This window comes from Xylocopa sonorina, chromosome 17, assembly GCF_050948175.1.
Source record: "Xylocopa sonorina isolate GNS202 chromosome 17, iyXylSono1_principal, whole genome shotgun sequence".
Taxonomy (NCBI): Eukaryota; Metazoa; Arthropoda; class Insecta; order Hymenoptera; family Apidae; genus Xylocopa; species Xylocopa sonorina.
Genome location: NC_135209.1, coordinates 3,774,641 through 3,793,511, shown reverse-complemented (window position 1 = coordinate 3,793,511; position 18,871 = coordinate 3,774,641). Strand labels below are relative to the sequence as shown.

Here is an 18,871-nt window from a genome sequence, read left to right as displayed (position 1 = left end):
GCAGAGGGTGAGAACGAAACAAACGCGGCTCGCTTGGCGCCTCCTCGAATCGCGTTTAATCATCGCGAGGACGTATCCGCGGCTAAAAAATTTCCCAGTGGACCCTGACGCCTCGAGTGATTATCGCTTTTCAGAAAAATGGCGGACATTGTTGGGCAAAAATGGCGGAAAAACCGCGAGACGTTTCGCGGTTTTCCTGGCAACGGCTGCTAACCGCGAATGAAAGATGCATGCAAATTGAACCATGCTGCGCGCTGAAAAATTCTATGCATTCCTGAACGGCCGTCAGACTTGCCGGTTTCCTACTTTCGAACGCCTTCGTCTTCGCTCGAGCCACTGATTGATTCGAGAATGGACAGGGTCGAGGTCGAGGAGAGGATTTAAATGGCGTGGACTGAGGAGAGAGTCGAATCGAAGTAGAAGCAGAGCTTTGCAATAATTTCGTGAGCTTTGTAACAAAAGTAGCAATTTCAAAAATAGCAATTTGGAATCGAAGCAGAAACAGAGCTTTGTAACAGAAGTATCAATTTGAAAAGTAGAGGTCGAAGAGAGGTTTTAATGGCGTGGATTGAGAACAGAGTAGAATCGAAGTAGAAGCAGAGCGTTGCAATAATTTTTATGAGCTCTGTAACAAAGGTAGCAATTTGAAAACTAGCAATTTGAAGAGTGGAGGTCGAAGAGAGGGTTTAACGGCGTGGATTGAGAAGAGATTAGAATCGAAGTAGAAACAGAGCTTTGCAATAATCTTTATGAGCTTTGTAACGAAAATAAAAATTTGAATCCAGTTTAAGCGATGAAAATTCAAATTTCTCGAGAGTTAATCGAACAGAATTTATAATTCGAGCACTTAAATGAAAGCGATCGAAATTCAAAGTTCGCCAGACAAAATCTAATCTGAGTGAAATCTAATTGTTAAGCTGTTTGGCAACAGCATTAATTGCACCAACAAAAATCGCGATTTCAGTATAGAAAATCTAAACTGCGATCGCAAGAAAGGATAAATGAAGTACGACACTCGCTCGAAGCTGATTTAAAGGGCGTTCTCTCGCGTAGTTCGATTCGCGAAACGAAACGAAAAGAACCAACTCTTTCGACGAATTATCCATCGCGTTAGTTTGGATCGTTATTTTGCCAGGTGTTCGATCCGGTTCAGCAGCAGCATCAATCGACTGATGAACCGTCTGGTTATCGACGAATACGCTGCCAATTCAATTACGACGGTTTATTATGACCCGGCTGTTCGACAGAATTTCGCGTGCGCGTAACGACGGATTAAATGTCAAAGGGCAAAGGGCTAGTTAATAGGAACGCGTGCGAGATACGGATTCAAGCTCGATTAATGCTACAGACGAATGAGTATTTTTTTTTTTTTTAATTAGAAACGACGACTGATTGATGATATCTGTGCGATTAAAACGAGATAATGTTGTAATTTAAATTATTATATAAAGTACGTGAAGTACTGAACGTATTTTTTTTTATCTATTTTGTATTGTTTTGGCTTGAAAGGGTGTTGAATAAATTATTTAACGCGCTGTGGAACGATTTTTGGATATTTTGTATAAAGGCTTTTGGAAACTTTATGATTGGATTGTTTTACTTCTGAGAGATTCCTTGCGATTTTTATAATAATATTAAAATAATAATTATCGAGAGAAGAGTGTTGAATTCGAGACGCATAAGACATATATAAAATAATGAATTTCATTTCTAAAGAGTTTACGTTACAAATCTGTTTGCATTCTTCTTCGTTTTGCAACGAGAATTCCAAATGTTGAATAGAAAGTTCGTCGTGAGACTATACAGTGTGCGAATATACTCGTTTCTTGAGAGTTTTGTGGTACTTGAGTCATCCATGATAATCATTTACAAACTGAAAAAAAATACTAGAAAAGACTCTAACAGAAACTCGACAGAACCAAATTTTGGTAGAAATAAATTAATGCTTCTGGTAGAATTACTATTTCTGTTTGAAAAGCAGGTTGTTTGCAAAACGCAAACGCGTTCACGAGTACTCGCGAGTACACGTTGCGTATACTCTGTATTAAATTAAGCTAAAGCTGGCTGGCAATTAGCAGAGACCCTCTGTGCAGCTAATCCCACGCAACATCTCGTTCGTTCAACTGATTCGCCGCGATAGAACAGCCTACGTTTCATTGACAGATACGAGCATGCCATACGTATGACAAAGTATGCAAACCCGACGTTATTGCCCACACAGACAGCCATGCGTCTTGGTTAGCTATGCGCCATTGTGCAACAACTCCATTTCTGTGTTCCCGGTTTTGCAATCGCTTTGGTTAAGATCAATCTGTTCTATCCAACCAGTGCTCGCAGCTATTCAAAACTGGCAGGCGTCTCTCGAAATGTTTGCGAGACGCATTTCAGTGTCTCGCAGACGGTTCGAATCTTCTTCGAGTATATTTGACTCGATTAGTTCTGTTTTAGATGAGCAGCATACTCTTTTCTGGATTTCTTTTCGTATTATCTTGTGACAGAGTTCTGCAATTTGGTGCTTTAACTTCAAAAATTTAATAAAAACAAAGTGTTGGGATTTTTTAAATTGATTGGTACGATTATTAAATAATTGCGTAGAGATTTTGCTGCATTTCTACACTTTTTCGTATTATTTTGTGGAAGAGCTCTGCAATTTGATGCTGCAACTCTAAAACTTAATAAAGACAAAATGTTACGATTTTTAAAATTGATTGGTACGATCATTAAATAATTGTCTAGACTTTCTGCTGCATTTCTAGACTTTTTCGTATTATCTTGTGAACAGAGTTCTGAAGTTTGGTGCTCTAACTCTAAAACTTAATAAAAACAAAGTGTTAGGATTTTTTAAATTGATTTTTATGATTATTAAATGAATATTGCAAAACCAGAGGCCTCGAGAATCGTCCAACTCTGAGTACAGCTCGATTCTAAAGTAAAGTTAGACCACTGCTTTTAACTAGGAAGGTATCGCTTACCCTTTCGAAAGCGTGCGACCATAATGGGCTCCAACCTCGGTTCTCTGTTCCATAGTCTCGCGTTGCGCCAACCTGCGAAAAAAAAGAGGATTCGTTAGTTTAAACGGAGCCAAATTGGAAGCAACCAAAATGAAAAAAATTGTGTGCATTCGAAATACGCACGAAACGATTAACACGAAATAAACGCAACGAGTTCGCGAGTTTACATTTCACTTTAAGTCGCAACCAAGATGGACGCTGGTTGCACCCCACGCGATGGCTGCACCTTCGCGAGAGAAATCGCGAAACGGATGACGTGGGTCCGTCGAGCTGCACGAAAAGACGTAATATCCTCCCTCGTTCGTGGCACACTTTTTTCCCTCCAAGCTACGCGTATCGACAGGCGAGAGAAATTAATTTCCGCAGAAATCCACCTTCTCCTGTCGAGTATTTATCTCGGCTAGGAGCGGGTTCCGATTCTGTGCGATTTTCTTTCGCTACGAATCGATCTGTCGCTGATTGTTTCTTCTTTCGGGTGAACGATTCGCTTCGTGGCGAGATGGAATGGTTTTAGCGTTAATATTATTGATATTTATGATTTCATTCCTTATATTATTGATAATTATGGTTTTTTTGATAATATTATTGATATTTATGATTTTATTGAAATTATTATCTTGACGTGGTTTCGTTTATTTGGTTTAAATGGAGTTCAGGGAATTTGTGCAACAAAGAATAATTTCAAACAATTTAAAAATATTACTAAATAAAGAGTAATTTCTATTTAATCTCACAGGTAATGCCACACTCTTCCTTTACTCAGAAATATTGCTTGAAATTAAACATTGCTTGAAATTAAAGATAAAGAATTTAAAATACTTTACATACACATAGAACATACATACAATTTATAATATTCTATGAAACTTTCAGAAATCGATACTTAAAAGAAACTTTCTTGACTTTACAAAAATAACGTTACTTTGACTTATCGAATATCCTAACTTGGACTTTACGATCGCCTGTCAGAAACACTTTTCTTTTTCGATCGTTTATGACTGCCAGATGAAATCAGGTGTATGTTTGTAAGTGAAAATTACCACGTTCGGCCACAGATTTCCCCAAAAAACTTTCAACGGCTATAATCGTCATTTGCTCGAAAAACCAATTAATATACTGTCTTGCATGCTATCACTGTTTTTCTAGATGCATTACTCAATAATTAACAAGTGCACGTGTTAGTACATTTCGTACCAACGCTGTTCTTTTTTTTTTTTATTGATTAAAATATGCACGACGGCTATAGCCGTCATTTGCCTACAAACAACGTTTCAAGAAACTTGCGTCAACTTTTTTTTGAAGATTTTGCGTCAACGTATTAAGAAACATTGTATATGCAATGTTATGCGTACAACTTTTCTCGACAAAAATTCGAAAAAAAAGAAGAAATTTGGTCAACAAAACCGTTAACCAATTTCCAAAAAAAAGAAATTTAGTCCAGAAAATCATTAACCAATTTCACTCGAGGGAGTCTGAATTCAATTGACAGAGAAGATAACAACGTCGAAGCATAGAAATGCACTCACGATCGAGCCTTGTCCTCGAGTGCATCGAACGGTACGCACTGCGTGACCGGATCTCGATTACGCATTCTTCTAAATACGGAACGAGAAGCCGTTAGTTCTTTCCTCGATGATACGGATATCTATGCTGCTTGGTTTTCATCGAGACACGACGATCCACCTGCTGAGTTACTCCTCCATCATGATCCACACTTTTCATCGACTCGCGGCACTAAAATCACTCCCTCGATTAAGCAAGCGATTTGCGTTTCGAGCAAGCGATTTTTTATTCGCGTTCCAACATTAAAATCGCTCGATCGTTGCGATTTCCGTTTCGAGCAAACGATTTTTTACTCGCGTTCCAATGCTAAAATCGCTCGATCGTTGCGATTCGCGTTTCGAGCAAACGATTTTTCACTCGCGTTCCAACGCTAAAATCGCTCGCTCGATTTAGCCAGCGATTTGCGTTTCGAGCAAACGATTTTTTACTCGCGTTCCAACGCACGAAATAGTTAAACCGTTCGATTAAAAATTCATTTCGATCGAGAGCGTAATTAATTACGCGAGTCGAGCGAGTTCGTTTCGAAAGCAAATTTTCAACTGCAAATTGTTTTTCAGCATGGAAACTTGATTGATTAATTCGAACGAAGCTCAATAACGCTCAACTGTGTTGGTACATCGAATACTTTGCGCAATAAATGCGTTTTAGAGTTGATTCTCGTAATTGTTCGAGCTTCGAGTCGAACGGAAATCGGTTGGAGGAGCCCAGCGACCGGAAGGGACATTTTTAAACGCTGAAACGGACAGTTTCGCGTTCTCGTTTAATTAAGGCTATGTAAATTCGTTCATTATGCGAAGTCCACGGGTTTTCTTGCGCCGATTGCCGCGTCGCTGGTAAATTTCTGACAGAATTGCGCCTGGCCAGCTGTCTCGAGAAACTATCGCGATCGCGTCGTTCCATTTGCATCAGCGCGCGATTCTCGCCAGCCTCGAGCCTTTAAAAATGGCGGATCTAAAATACGAGGGTAATCAACGACGAGTTTTTTCGATTAGCAACAACTCTGAATAAATTTCGTTTCAATTAACGATGCGTACGAATTATGAAGCGAAACGTGATATTTTTCTGTTTTTATATAAAAATTAAATTAAATGCTTGCTTCGCGCACGATAAATCGCACCGGAAGTGGATGAATAATTGAACGAACGCGCATCTTTGAGGAAAAAAAAATTGGGTTTGGCTTCTCGATTAAAACCTCGAGTGAACTCGCATCCTTGAGGAAAACAAAATTGAATTCTTTTCTCGATTAAAACTCTGACGTTCGAATAAATATTCAGTAAAGCCTGTTCTTGTGCGATGGATAGGAATCGCATAAAAGAAATCATCAAAGATAAAATCGCACAAAAACAGGTTTTACTGTAATCGTAATCAGTTTCGTGTAATAACGACAAACGAAGACGAACGAGCGTGCGGTTGAATATGAGAAATTTCACGGTGAAAGAATAAGTTTTTAATTGAAATGGTAGGAAAAGAGATACGAGGGGACGCGAGCAGAGTCGAGGGATATTTCTATTTATTTGACTATCGCGTCCAGCAATGGTACCGTTGTTCGATTTCATTCAACGCGCGCCAGCTCGTTCGTTTCAATTAATAAGAGCAATTATCGAGCGGAATAATTTTTCCACCGTCGCCTATTTTATTCAACGCGCGCTGTTTAACGCGCTGAATAGCGCTCGAATAGCTCGGCTAAGTGCGTTCGAATGGAATATTCGAGAATTAATAGCAATCGCGCAAAAGTTGAAATCGTCCGAGCCGGCAGTGCTAAAATCGCTGTATCCTCGTTCGAAGCTGCTGGAACAACTAATTGCGATCAGAACGTGAATTAATCGCTGGTTGCGGGGTATGAAACAAATCATTCCACGCTCTACTGAATTTCGAAAGATACTCGCTCTATTGAATTAAGCGAACGTTAATGATCTCAAGTTCAACTTAGAAAATAATTTATGATCGTTTAAAATTGAGGGTTGAAAAATATTTTCGATGTTCAGACATGAAAACCTTCAAACACTTGCTTGCCAATACCTTATATTACCTTCTAACTATACAGAATAACAATTTTCAAACCCAAATTAAATACCACGAAGCTTGTTGAATATTTGAACCCAAGAGAAACCTTGCTAAAAAAGAAACTCTCAACCAAAACGTTAAAAAACAGAAATAAAAAAAGTATAAAAACCAAATTCACCACAATCAACTCCCCAGAACATCCTAAAACACGATACCCTCCATCACTCCCTTTAAAACTGGAATAAAGTCGGAACAATGGCGCAAGGGTAGCACGAGAATGGATTACACGCAAGGATGAGGGCTTAGCCGAGCATGCTGACAGCCTAATCGCTAGAAACCGACGCTGGTGCACAATGAAGCCGTCGACAAACATACGTGAACGCGAAACGTCAGACGCTGCCAGCTCGAAACGTTCGCAAATTCGTCTGCCGTTATTCGCCAGTCCTCGAACAGGTCGAAGAACGTAAAACGCGAGTCGATTAATCGCGCAGCCCCAACCCTTTCGCTGCTGGGGAACAGGACGCACGCGTTGGGCGCGGACGAAACGTCTCTCGATTCAGCAGCAAGCGATAATCGATCTTATTGTCATTGAGAGAGTCTCAGCGTCAGTCTCAGGACTCGAAACTTTCGTCGACTGCGAACTTCTGGGCTGGTAGAGTTTAGGGGTTGAGTCGAATCTTTGGTGGAGCAAGGGTGCAAGTTGCCAAGTCAAGGATCAAGGCTGATTGTCATCGATTGACCGTGGAGGGTTAACTTTAACGGTTTAAGTGTAATTGTGGATGTTTTGATTTGGTTTTCATTGGAAAATAAGTACAAGAATTAATCTGTTGTCCTTGAGTGAGAACAGATGGCATTTCTTTACAGATACATATTTCTAAAGTCTGTTTGTATAAAAGGCGATAGAGCCTGTTAGAAACTGGGTTTTATGAATAATCAAAAACGATTCACTTTTCTATAATTGTTCTTTTATTTCTACGCACTGGAAGTGACCTTTCTCTAATTTCTCTGTACAGAACTGAACTGAAGTTAAAACATATAGAAACGTATATCAGTAAAGAAATGCCATCTCCTCTCATTCGAGGACAAGAGATTAATTTTTGTAGTTGGTTTCCAATGAAAACCAACAGAGCCTCGAGCACACACATGATTGGTAACCGTTTTAACTTCAATTCAGTTCTCTAGAGAGAGAGTTCTCAAGGCAAAGGTTACTTCCAGTGAGTACATACAAATAAAGAGTATCATAGAAAATAAATCGCTATTACTTGTTTAGAAAACCTATTTCCAATAGTGGAATATTACGAACGATGATACGATTCATTTTTGTGGAAAGAGATGATACCTTTGGATTAATATTGCAGAGTGTGTGGACTAATGTAATTGTGTGAGGATGGATATGCATGGAAGATAGGATGTTCAGAAGATAATGAACAATGTGACTGCGTGTGACTGGGTTTAAAAGGTCGAGATGCAGAAGAAGAGTGTTTAGAACCTTGAAACAGTACCTGGTGACAGGATCGTTTGAGAATGACGAGGGTGGTGTGGACCTGACTGCGAGCGTCTGAGAAATGCATGGAGAACAGGGTGAATTTAACCCTCTGCGCTCGACGACTTTTTCGATATGACGGCAAAGCAACTCGAGACGATTTCTTAAATGAATGTATAGAAAAATTAACATACGAAAGTGTTATATTTTATCGCAGTAGTTTTGCGTTTGGTGTGATATTTTACATAAACACTTACCAAAGCATTCTGAAATAGCAGGACTTTGTGGGTCATCGCTGCTATTTCTGGATTCACTGTCTATTCGCACTCTAATTTTTCTATTTCTCACACGCGATACGTCATCACTGTTTACACTTGCTCTGCCACCAATTTCATCGTGGATAGATAAGTAAGTTTCTGATCGATTGAAAATCAAACTCGCGTTGAAACTTTCGAACGAGTGGTGGAAAAGTTCGCGACACGTGCGCTTGCTACGACCCTCGAAACTGTACTGAGGCTAAATACATCGTATTCGGGACTACAGTCGTAGGGGAATTTGACGTCACAATGTCACTTTCCAAGCGAAGACATAAACAGCCTAAGGCACTTTATTCTCGAACCAATACTTCGCATCTATCAATTGGAGATAACGAGAACCACAATAAACAGAGACTCTCGAGTTGCTATGCGAAACATTGTGAAACATCGAGTGAACACCTCGATTTTCTTTTCTAAGCCTGGCATCAAAAATATGTGACAGCTGTTCATTATCAATTTATGATAATTGTTTGTACGAAATCGTGTCGCACGGGTGGATTATATTATAATACAACAATAAAATAGATAGAGGATGTTATTGGTCTGAGGATAACGGTTTTTCTTCTGAAAGGCAGTGTTTAACGAGCAGCGATGGTATAAAGATCGAAGTGTTTTGAGCAAGCATCGATAGCGTAAAAATTCTGGTGACAGGATCGTCTGAGAATGACAAGGGTGGCTTGGACCTGAGCGCGAGCGTTTGAAGAATGAATGCATGAAGAACGGGGTGAATCTGAGGGGCGAAAGAAGCAGTGTTTAACGAGCAGCGATACGTAAAAATCGAACAGTTTTGAGCAAGCTGCGATAGCATAAAGATCGAAGAGTTTTGAGCAAGCAATAATAGCATAAAGATCCAGAAGTATTCAGCGAACAGCGACTGAGTAAAAATCGAGACTGACTTAGAAAGTCAGAAAATACAAAGCATTTAGTGACTAACATTATTACTTAATAAACGACACTCTTATTTCATTAACAACAATGAAAATCCATTTCTCCTTCTAACGCCACTGAAATACTTCCTTATAAATTTAAACATTTCGTTCAGGATTGACAAACTTTCCTCCAATATTCAACTTCCTAAGACAAGCATAGCAATAAAAAATAATTTAAATTTCCCACTAAAGCTCTTCTTTTCTAATTACGCACAAGAATATACAAATACAATTTATCACTAAAGCTCTCCTTTTCTAATTACGCACAAGAATACACAAATATAATTAATCACTGAAAAGCTGGCATTTTCTAATTGCGAAGGTTCAAGAATACAAAAAAATTCGCACGAAGTAAACCATCGAATACGACATTGTTCGACGACTGGTTATTATTCAACGACAATGGTCGTCGCATATGATACGGGTATTTTAATTATCATCGGGTGTCTGTTAGGGGCTCCTCGGGCGTGAATTCTTTTGTCCCCGATGAATTCGTGCCTGTTCTTCGCGTCGCGCGAACATTCATTACTCTCATTAATTATTTTCGTTCCGCGAGCCGCTATCGCCGAGCTGTCTTAATTAATGAGGCTTCGGTGCATCCGTAGCGCGGCTTCGTTCCCAGAGTCCCGAGTCGGTGTGTTTTCGCCCCGTTTTTCACCCTCGTTCCCGAACGACGCCGCGTCGAGCTTCGAACGCGGACGATTTTGCGTTTGAAGATGGTTCACTTTGGTCGAGATCGTTTCTGAATCGATTTCGCGATCGAAATGAACCTGATCAGTGTGTACGCTATCTTTAAAATATTGTTGGATGATGGAGTTTGAAAGTTATTTATTCAGATTTCTTTCAGACCAATGGTTGGTCACGTAGAGACGCTATGAAACTGTAACACCCGCTATTTTCACGTTATACTATTGATAATATTTAATATACTATTGATAATATTTAAAAAGCCTGAAAACTATGTTGGAATTAACACACAGAACGTCTAAATCTTGCGAAGCAAACTCACCCCTTCGAACATAAACAACGGAAGATCTTGAACGTAGAATATAATAATAGATAATGTTAAATAGTTACAAACAGTAGACTATTGTCTATTCAAAAATTGTGAACGAAAAACCCCTGAAAATCGTATTACAATTGTCACAGAGACCGTCTGTAACACTCGCGAAGCAAACTCACCCTTCAAACATGGACAGCGGAAGATGTTGAACGCAGGGAAGCACGCGAGACGCGACGAGAGACGCGAGAAAGAAGACTAGAGACGACGGAGGGATGGAAACGGAAGCGATGGATGCTGGGAAAGCATTTCCAGGTCGTCGAGGAAATTCGTTATCGGGAATCGAAAAGTTCAAGGGAAACGTGCCCGCGTATCTAAATGAACCGAGGTGCGCGTCGATGCGCGCTGGGTCAAGTTACCACCCCCTTCGAACCTCGAAATCGAGGAGATTCCAAGTTTCTCGATGGACGAACTGTCGCTGCGGTGCTTCGCAACAACCCGCTTAACCGCGAGCGAACACGGTTTCCGTTTTAAAAGTTCACGCAAACGTGTACCTTTGCAATTCGCGCGTCATGCATTTTCTTTAATTTGCACGAAAATTTGAGCAAACATTGTAGCACATAAATATTTTTTTTTCAACACCTTGTATAATTGGCTAGTACAATTCCATTGACAGCAAAATTTACATAACAGAAACGCGTACCTTTGGCATACATGCGTCACTCATTTTCTTTAATTTGTACAAAAATTTGAGCAAGCATTGTAGCACATAAATATTGTTTTTTTTAACACGTTGTATAATTGGCTAATACAATTCCATTAGCAGCACAATTTACGTGACAGCGTGTTCGAGCAGCGAACAAGGAGCTTGAACAGTAACCGCACTCGAGCTCCTTAAACAAAGCCTTGTAAATACTCGAAACCCTCTCGAGTCTCTCGAGCGTGTCTTCTCGAAAAGATCGCGTGGCCTCTCGACGGTAATTTATTCGATTGTAATATATATTAACGATCGCGATTCCTCGTCGAGGGGCGATGATAAAGCCTCCGCGCAATCGTCGCGATAGCAGTTCTCTTCATGTTAAATTCAAGCCAGCGATCGTCGTTTGAAAGAGTAGCGACGGACCAGCCAGCCAGGTGGGTGTGCAAAGCGTAACAAGGGTCTCTGTTTCGTTTCAACGTACAAAAATCTGTCAGTGCAACGAGAAACTCGCGTGAAATAAGAAAGAAGAAGAATCAAGGATGAAAGAGGGTATTGTTGCAATTCTGTGGGATCCGACAAGGTCTAGAAACAATTTTTGTATCGACCCAGTTCGACACTAAAGAGCATCATCCACCCAAAAGTAAAACTATCGCCTATCGTTTGCAACCATCGACGAAATAAAATAAAAAACGAGGGTCACGCCAAGTTTGAACGCACAGCAGTGTCCTTCGAGCAATCGCGCCACGTTCTCCAGGATGTGCAAAGCGTAACAAGGGTCTCAACGTGGAAAAATCCGTCAGTGCAATGAGAAACTCGCGTGAAATAAGAAAGAAGAGGAATCAAGGATGAAAGAGGGTATTGTTGCAATTCTGTGGGATCCGACGAGATCTAGAAATAATTTTTTAGTCGACCCAATTCAATATTAAACAGTGTCATCCATCCAAAAGTAAAATTATTCTCAATCGTCAACGAGATAAAATGAAGAAACGAGGGTCAAGCCAGATTCGAACGCCCAGCAGTGTCCTTCGAGCGATCGCGCCACGTTCTCCAGGTTACGTAACGTTCCTAAACCGTTCACCCCTGGTACCGCGTCACGGATACGCTTAACATTCGAGACGCGTGACAGGAAACACGTAACGCAAACTTGCGAGAGCTGGGATAGCTCGTGAATTTGATCCAGCGATCGCTGTTACAGCTGCAGAGCCAGCTACTGTGGGACCAGGGGCAGCTGTTTGTCTCTGAGACGAGGGTGGTTCTTCTGCTCGAGGTCGAGCAGCGCGGATGAGCGAAGAAGAAGGTCGGATAATGACCACGCAGCTACTAATAAAACGCGTTCCTGCGATATAATAGGGGTTGCCAGGGAAATTATGGTATCGCGCTCGAGACGAAGAGGTCTCTGAGCGAAGAAACGATGGTTTGGAGAGCGACGACCCTGGTGAAGGGAGGAACAGTGCTTCTTGGGAAACGAAGGGTTGCTTGGGATACAAATTTCGTTTGTAGAGACTCGCGTGGTTATTTTTACGGTTGTTTCAGTAGCAGTTTGGGTGTTTGATACTTTTATTGAGTGTCTGGTCCTCTCTGTTTCACTTTGAGTTCTGTTACAGTGTTAAAATGTGCACTGTGGAGGAAAATATCATTAATTTTGATGCGACATTTCTTGAAATAAAGAACTGGAAATGAAGAACGTTATAGAAAAGTAAATCACTATTAGTTATTTAGAAAACCCATTTCCAACAGTGGAATACGACGAACGATGATACGATTCATTTTTGTGGAAAGAGATGATACCTTTGGATTAATATTATAGACCGTGTGGACTAATGTAACTGCGTGAGGATGGATATGCTTGGAAGATAGGATGTTTAGAAGTTAATGAACAATGTGTGACTGCGTGTGAAACAGCTTCTCTCTGCTTCTCTCGAGGAACGAACGCTCCTACCAGCAGACTCCATCGATAAACTGCTGCGAAAGTAATGGCCAAGGCACACCTGCGCGCCCTCAGACCACTTCCGCTACCAGCAACCCCGTGCGGTTTCCGCGAAAGTCTCGCGTCGAACGCACCCTCGACGCGGTTATGCGAATACGATGATCGAGTTACCCGTAGCTACTTTGTGGCGTCGCGAGGAAATCTGTGCGCGAGAGGGCACAGATGGCAGTTGGAATAGCTGTTTCACCGATAGAAGATGGGGAACTGGATTTTTTAACGCTGGAAAGCGTGAATCTACTGGAAAATACAGAGAAGAGGGGTTGTGTTCTTCAATCTAGCCAAGTGATTACTGAAATTTGTTTCAAAATGAAATTTACATAAATTTTTTTAGAGTTCAGTGGCGTAGCGTTTGTACATAGAGCAAATATCAGCTTTGTTATTTGTTAAAATAAATTATTTGCTTCGTTATTCCAAACGAGCATCGTTCAACCCCACACACATAAGTGTTCCAAAATATTAATTGTAATTCATGCGATATCTAAGGTGATGGTCACTCGCGAGCAATTCCAGAGAATTAAAGGGTTGGAAAAGTGATGGACGAGGAAAGTGCTGGATCTCCAAGTACTTTGTACCTCGAAATCCTTTTGATCGCGCTTCGACGATCATCGCGGTGGCGAGTTTCTTATTAATGGCGGTAATGATATCCCAGGATGAAAGCGGCAGCGTCGAGTGGCTAGGGACAGCCGTCGGACGAGCTGGGACGAGTGGAAAGTAAAGAAGGATCTTTTAAAATCATTTCCACGCGAACGGGTATAGAACGAACGTAATTATAGCTAACAAACCCGGTATCTCGTCGACTTTGGCCAGAGGAACCTCGTTTGCCACGTCTTCCAGTCCGGAACAGTGGACAAACTACCGTGCCAGGGTCCGTTCGCCTCTGGCACAGGCGTTTACCGGATAAATCGAAAGCCAATGTAGGCCAACGTCTCGAACCAGCTCGAAGAACAACTATTTAGACCTCGTTCGCGTGCACCAAACTATTGGCTTCTTTGGTTTCGCTGCTCTAACTAACTTTTTCTCACTCTGCAATTATTTGTAGCTCTTAGTGTTACATAAAATAAATCTGTACGCATAATTTTGTAAACATCCACGACTCGATTAATTCAAACACTCATCCCTTCGTTTCTAGCACCCTGCGAGACATTTAAAAGCAGAAATCAGCAAGCAAGTATTTACAACAGCGTGAAACATTCAAGACGCATCAATCTTTCGCTTTGCAAGATTCGTACGGAGAGTAGTGTAGGATATTTATTAATTAAGGACAATTGCAAGATTTTACGAATCGTTGGATATAACAGATGTGACGAACAACCGACTCGCGTTCTGAATTATTTCACGAGCATCACATTCGAAACCCAAATTATTGACTAACATTTAATCAAGATAATTTAATTATCCTTCAGCAGGACGCGCAAAGGACGAACGCATCGCGTCAGAGAAAGAATTAAAGATCGAGCGAACGAAGCGCGAGATCGTACACGGATTCGGGTATTTACGAGCGGGGGTAACCGGTCAACGGCCATTCCCCGCAGGATAGCGGTCCCTGGAATTGGATGTGTCCGATGGAAACCGGCCACGAGCTTTTCTTAACGCTTCCAACCACGTCCACGGTGATACAACTCGATAACCCGAAAGCTGCCGTGAAAAAGAGAATGGACGCGAGCCTCGGTTGTCGTTTGCAACCCCCTTCGTACACTTCGACCCTGGTTTAAGCGATGGAACCAGAGAATCGTGGATAAACTAACTGCGAGGGATAATTAAGGGCGCGTAAATTTATTTTCTGTTACGAGGTTGCGTTTAGATAAATGTATAGCTGTATCCTGCTCAGAGTGTATTTAATTGTTTGGAACAGAAATTTAAGGACATCGACTTATTTAAAGGACACTGTGAATTTTTTAGTTACATCTGGCTTTTTATTTTTATGAGAAGTTGCAGAAGAAGAGAAAGATAAAACTTCGAGCAGAAAATCGTGTAGACGAACTGCGGGAGATAATTAAGGGTGCTGACCAAAAGGTGCGTGCGTTTATCTTCTGTTACGAGTTTGGAACAGAACGATTTTTTGGGATAGAAATTTAAGAATATCGACTTACTTAAAAGACGCTGTAAATTTTTTAGCTACAGCTGACATAATCAACCAATTACTGATGTAAATCGTTTTTCATTTTTATGAGAAGTTGCAGAGTCTTTCATGCAAAGTTTTCGAAGAGAACGAAGAAACTTGGAGCCGCGAATCGAAATAAATATAGCAAGGAAGATGAATTTGGTAACCGCGAGACGCAAGTTCGTAGAGGGTGAGTTTCGCGGATGACAGGGAGTGAGAGCTCGCGCAGGTGACTCGCGGTCATCATTCAACGAGCACAGAGCGAAGAAAAAGCCGTTACGTAAAGTGCAATGGAAGCTCGAAACATAGCCGGGTTCCTCGCGAGGAATAGCCGCGACTTACGGATCGCATTTGCGCCGAAAAGAAATTTCGAACTCGCCTGGGCGTTTCAACTTTTTCAGCTCTCGCGAACCGGCAATATTTCCGTGTTACATTATACGATCCTCCGCAACCCCCTTTTGCGCGAGTCGGACGTCGATCCGTCGACTCCATCCCCGCGCTTCAACGACCCTTTCTGATTCCAACCTGTGCCATTTTATTCTCGAGAGACAGCTACTCGCTGGCTTCTAGCTTTGCTTATTGTTAGCTACTTTTTGACATTCTTATTTAAATTAACTTCTTAGTTCAAGTTGTAGAAGTTAAAGCCTGTAAAATTGCCAACGAACGACCCTTTCTGATTCCAACCTGTGCCATTTTATTCTGAAGACAAAACTACTCGCACCAAGTTCATGCTACGTTAGCTTCGCTTATTATTAGCTACTGTTTCAGATTTTTATTTAAATTAGATTCTTAATTCAAGAGTAAGACCTCTAAAATTGCCCTAAACTTGCAAGAACTCTCATTTTTGTCTCTACAACCTCAAAACGTCTCCTCAAAAGTCTCATGTTTATTAATTTTCAGCTCACAGCGAAAGAAGATCGCCAACTTCTGTTTCAAACTACCATTGAAACCAGTCGAAGCTAAATACGCAACTACAACCCTTTGCGTTGGTGTCTTTCGTGGAAATCGAGAAGCTGACACGACGCTTGGCCTGGTTCGTCAAGATTACCAGGCTTGGTAACCCTTCTCTTGTCTGTTCCAGGCTTCGAACGGAGGGGAACTCGACCGATGGCCTCGACAACCGTGGCATCGACGCAGCTCATCGGATCACTGGGTCAAAGAACCCCTCGAACGCTTCAATACCCTTCTTACACCGCAACAGAGTCTATTTGCTGGAAGATTACTAACACACGATAAACTCGACCCTCATTTTCTAATCTGTGATACCTGGGATAACAACGTGTGTGTTTAAACTAGATAATCGTTGGTGAACAGAAGCTGCTCTCTTGCGAGAGACTTTTGTAAAATATCTCTTCACTTTCCCAGAATCTTCTTGGTATATAATTAAAAATCTCGATGATAGAACAGTAGAATGTTGCAAGTGATTTCTGAGAAGTGAAGAAGTTCGATGAATATGAATATTACGATTCACTTCGAATCTCTTCATAGACTTTATAGATACATAATTAGCTCCCTAATACACTAAATCGTTGATGAACAGAAGCTGCTCTCTTGCCAGAGACTTTTGTAAAATATTTCTTCACTTTCCCAGAATCTTCTTCGTATTAATTAAAAATCTCGATAATAGAACACTAAAATATTGCAAGTGATTTCTGTGAGGTGAACAAGTTCGATGAATATGAATATTATGATTCACTTCGAATCTCTTTACAGACTTTATAGATAAAAAAATATGAGCTCCCTAATACCGCAGTGAAACTTTCGCCAAAGTGTTTATGATTTTACTGAGACTCGTAAACCCGTCGTACAGCCAGTCGTGAAATGAAAATCACGGTTCGCGGGGGTAGGAGAAAATCGTCGAGCACCCTCTCAAAAGTCGACGCTTAAAATCGTTGCTGTGACCAGTCTGCGCGATTTTGTGGATCTTGCGGAACTTGAATATTCTCGTTTAACCTCAGCTGCGTTTCGTGACGCAGTGAGTTCTCTAAGATTCTCCAAATTAAAGTTGCGAGCACCCACGGGTGCACCCTTTACCTCTTCTGCTCTCATCGAACGTCGCGTTCCACGCGAAGAGAGTATAATCGACTAATCGAACGCGATTTAACAACATCCATCAGGAATTAGTTACGTTTCGCGACGCAGCGAGTTCTCCAAGCTTCTGCAAATCAAAATAGCGAGTTCCATGCGAAGAGAGCATAATCGACTAATCGAACGCGATCTCACAGCATCCATCACAAATTAGTCGCGCGAAGCTATCAAAGTTCGTCGAAACTTTTTCAATCGCTTCTTAAGCGACTTCACAACGAAAGATGCAAACCTCAAACGCAAACACTATCGTCTAATCTGAGCTGCATTTCGCGACGCAGCGAGTTCTCCAAACATCTTCGAATGAAAATAGCGAGTTCCATGCAAAGAGACCGCGATCTCACAACATCCATCGCGAATTAGTCGCGCGAACTCGCAAGGGTGGTTATCAAAGTTCGTCGAAACTTTTTCATTCGCTTCTTAAGCGGCTTGATTCGTTCGCAACGAACAACGCAAACCTCGAACGCCTGGTCCCAGCCTTTTATATCATAACGTCTCTCGCATTTCTGCCATTTATTACACGAGACCTCCTTGCACACCGTCCATTGTTGCCATTGCAGTTTCGCATGCGAAAACGATAGCGCCGCGCTGTTACATCGATAATGATGGGGGCTGGCTGAGCAGGGCTGGGCACAGATTTACCCTTTAATAAGGTACGCGGCCATATTTCAAACGTCGGGGCCGTTTTGTTACCGGGAAAAGTGAGAGACCATTACGCGGCGCAAACTTATACTGGGCTGGTGTTTTCATCAACGTCGACGGCTGTTCGCGAGAGAGAGAAAGAGAGAGAGAGAGAGAAGAGGCGCGAAAGAAAAAAGAGAGCCGCGTATAATAGAAATCGTAAATCATCCGGCAGTTGGCGTCACTATGATACATCAATTAACTTAAATGAAAGCAGCTCGTGAAAGCAGTCTCTGTGTGTATATATCCTAAAGCGAAACGGCGTAGAGGAAGAAAGGAGGATCGTGCTTTTGTTAGACTCGAAATTATTTATGGATAAACGAGTATGCGAGACGCCATGGTAATTTTCACAGAGTAATAATGATCGCAAGCTGGTGAAACATTCCGTGAAAGCCGTGTTCAAGTGCGTTGGTTTAAAAGCTTGGGAAATATTCTAATTTTGGATGAGAGATGAAAGGTTTATCGAGCTTTTTCCTTATGTGAGAGGGTTGCTTGTCAAAACGTGTTAGCTTGACTTTCTTTTGGCGCTTAATTAGTTACCATTTCATGGAGTTGTGTAATTAATGCCAAAAATATTTTGCTTATCTTCTGAGAAATTACAAAGTTCAACCAGTCTATACTTTTCACTGTTTTCTAGTCAATTTAATAATTTAATTCAACAAATTATTGAGCTTTTTCCTTATATGAGAGGGTTGCTTGTCAAAACGTGTTAGCTTGACTTTCTTTTGGTGCTTAAACGATTACCATTTCAAGGGGTTGTATAACTAATACCAAAAACATTTTGCTTATCTTCTAAGAAATTAGAAAGCTCAACCAGACTATACTCCCACTATATTCTAATCAGTTCAATTCAACATGTGCTGGCATAATAACATTGACACACACCACAAACGCAACGACAAAAATTCCAAATCCACAGTAAAATACAAAATTCACTGTCAACCACGTTCGACCAAAAGCTCCCAACAAAAATTCAATTCTCCTCCAACAGACACAGAAAATAAACAACA

The 18,871-nt window shown here is 41.1% G+C and overlaps 1 protein-coding gene across 1 annotated transcript in view; it reads right to left on the bottom strand.

The window, feature by feature from the left end:
- Positions 1 to 18,871, bottom strand: part of Cad87a (cadherin 87A) — a 193,906-nt gene that overhangs the window by 131,172 nt on the left and 43,863 nt on the right. Inside the window, exon 2 of the mRNA XM_076907955.1 lies at positions 2,973 to 3,044. Coding sequence (XP_076764070.1) covers positions 2,973 to 3,044 — 72 coding nt within the window. The remainder of the gene's footprint in view (positions 1 to 2,972; positions 3,045 to 18,871) is intronic.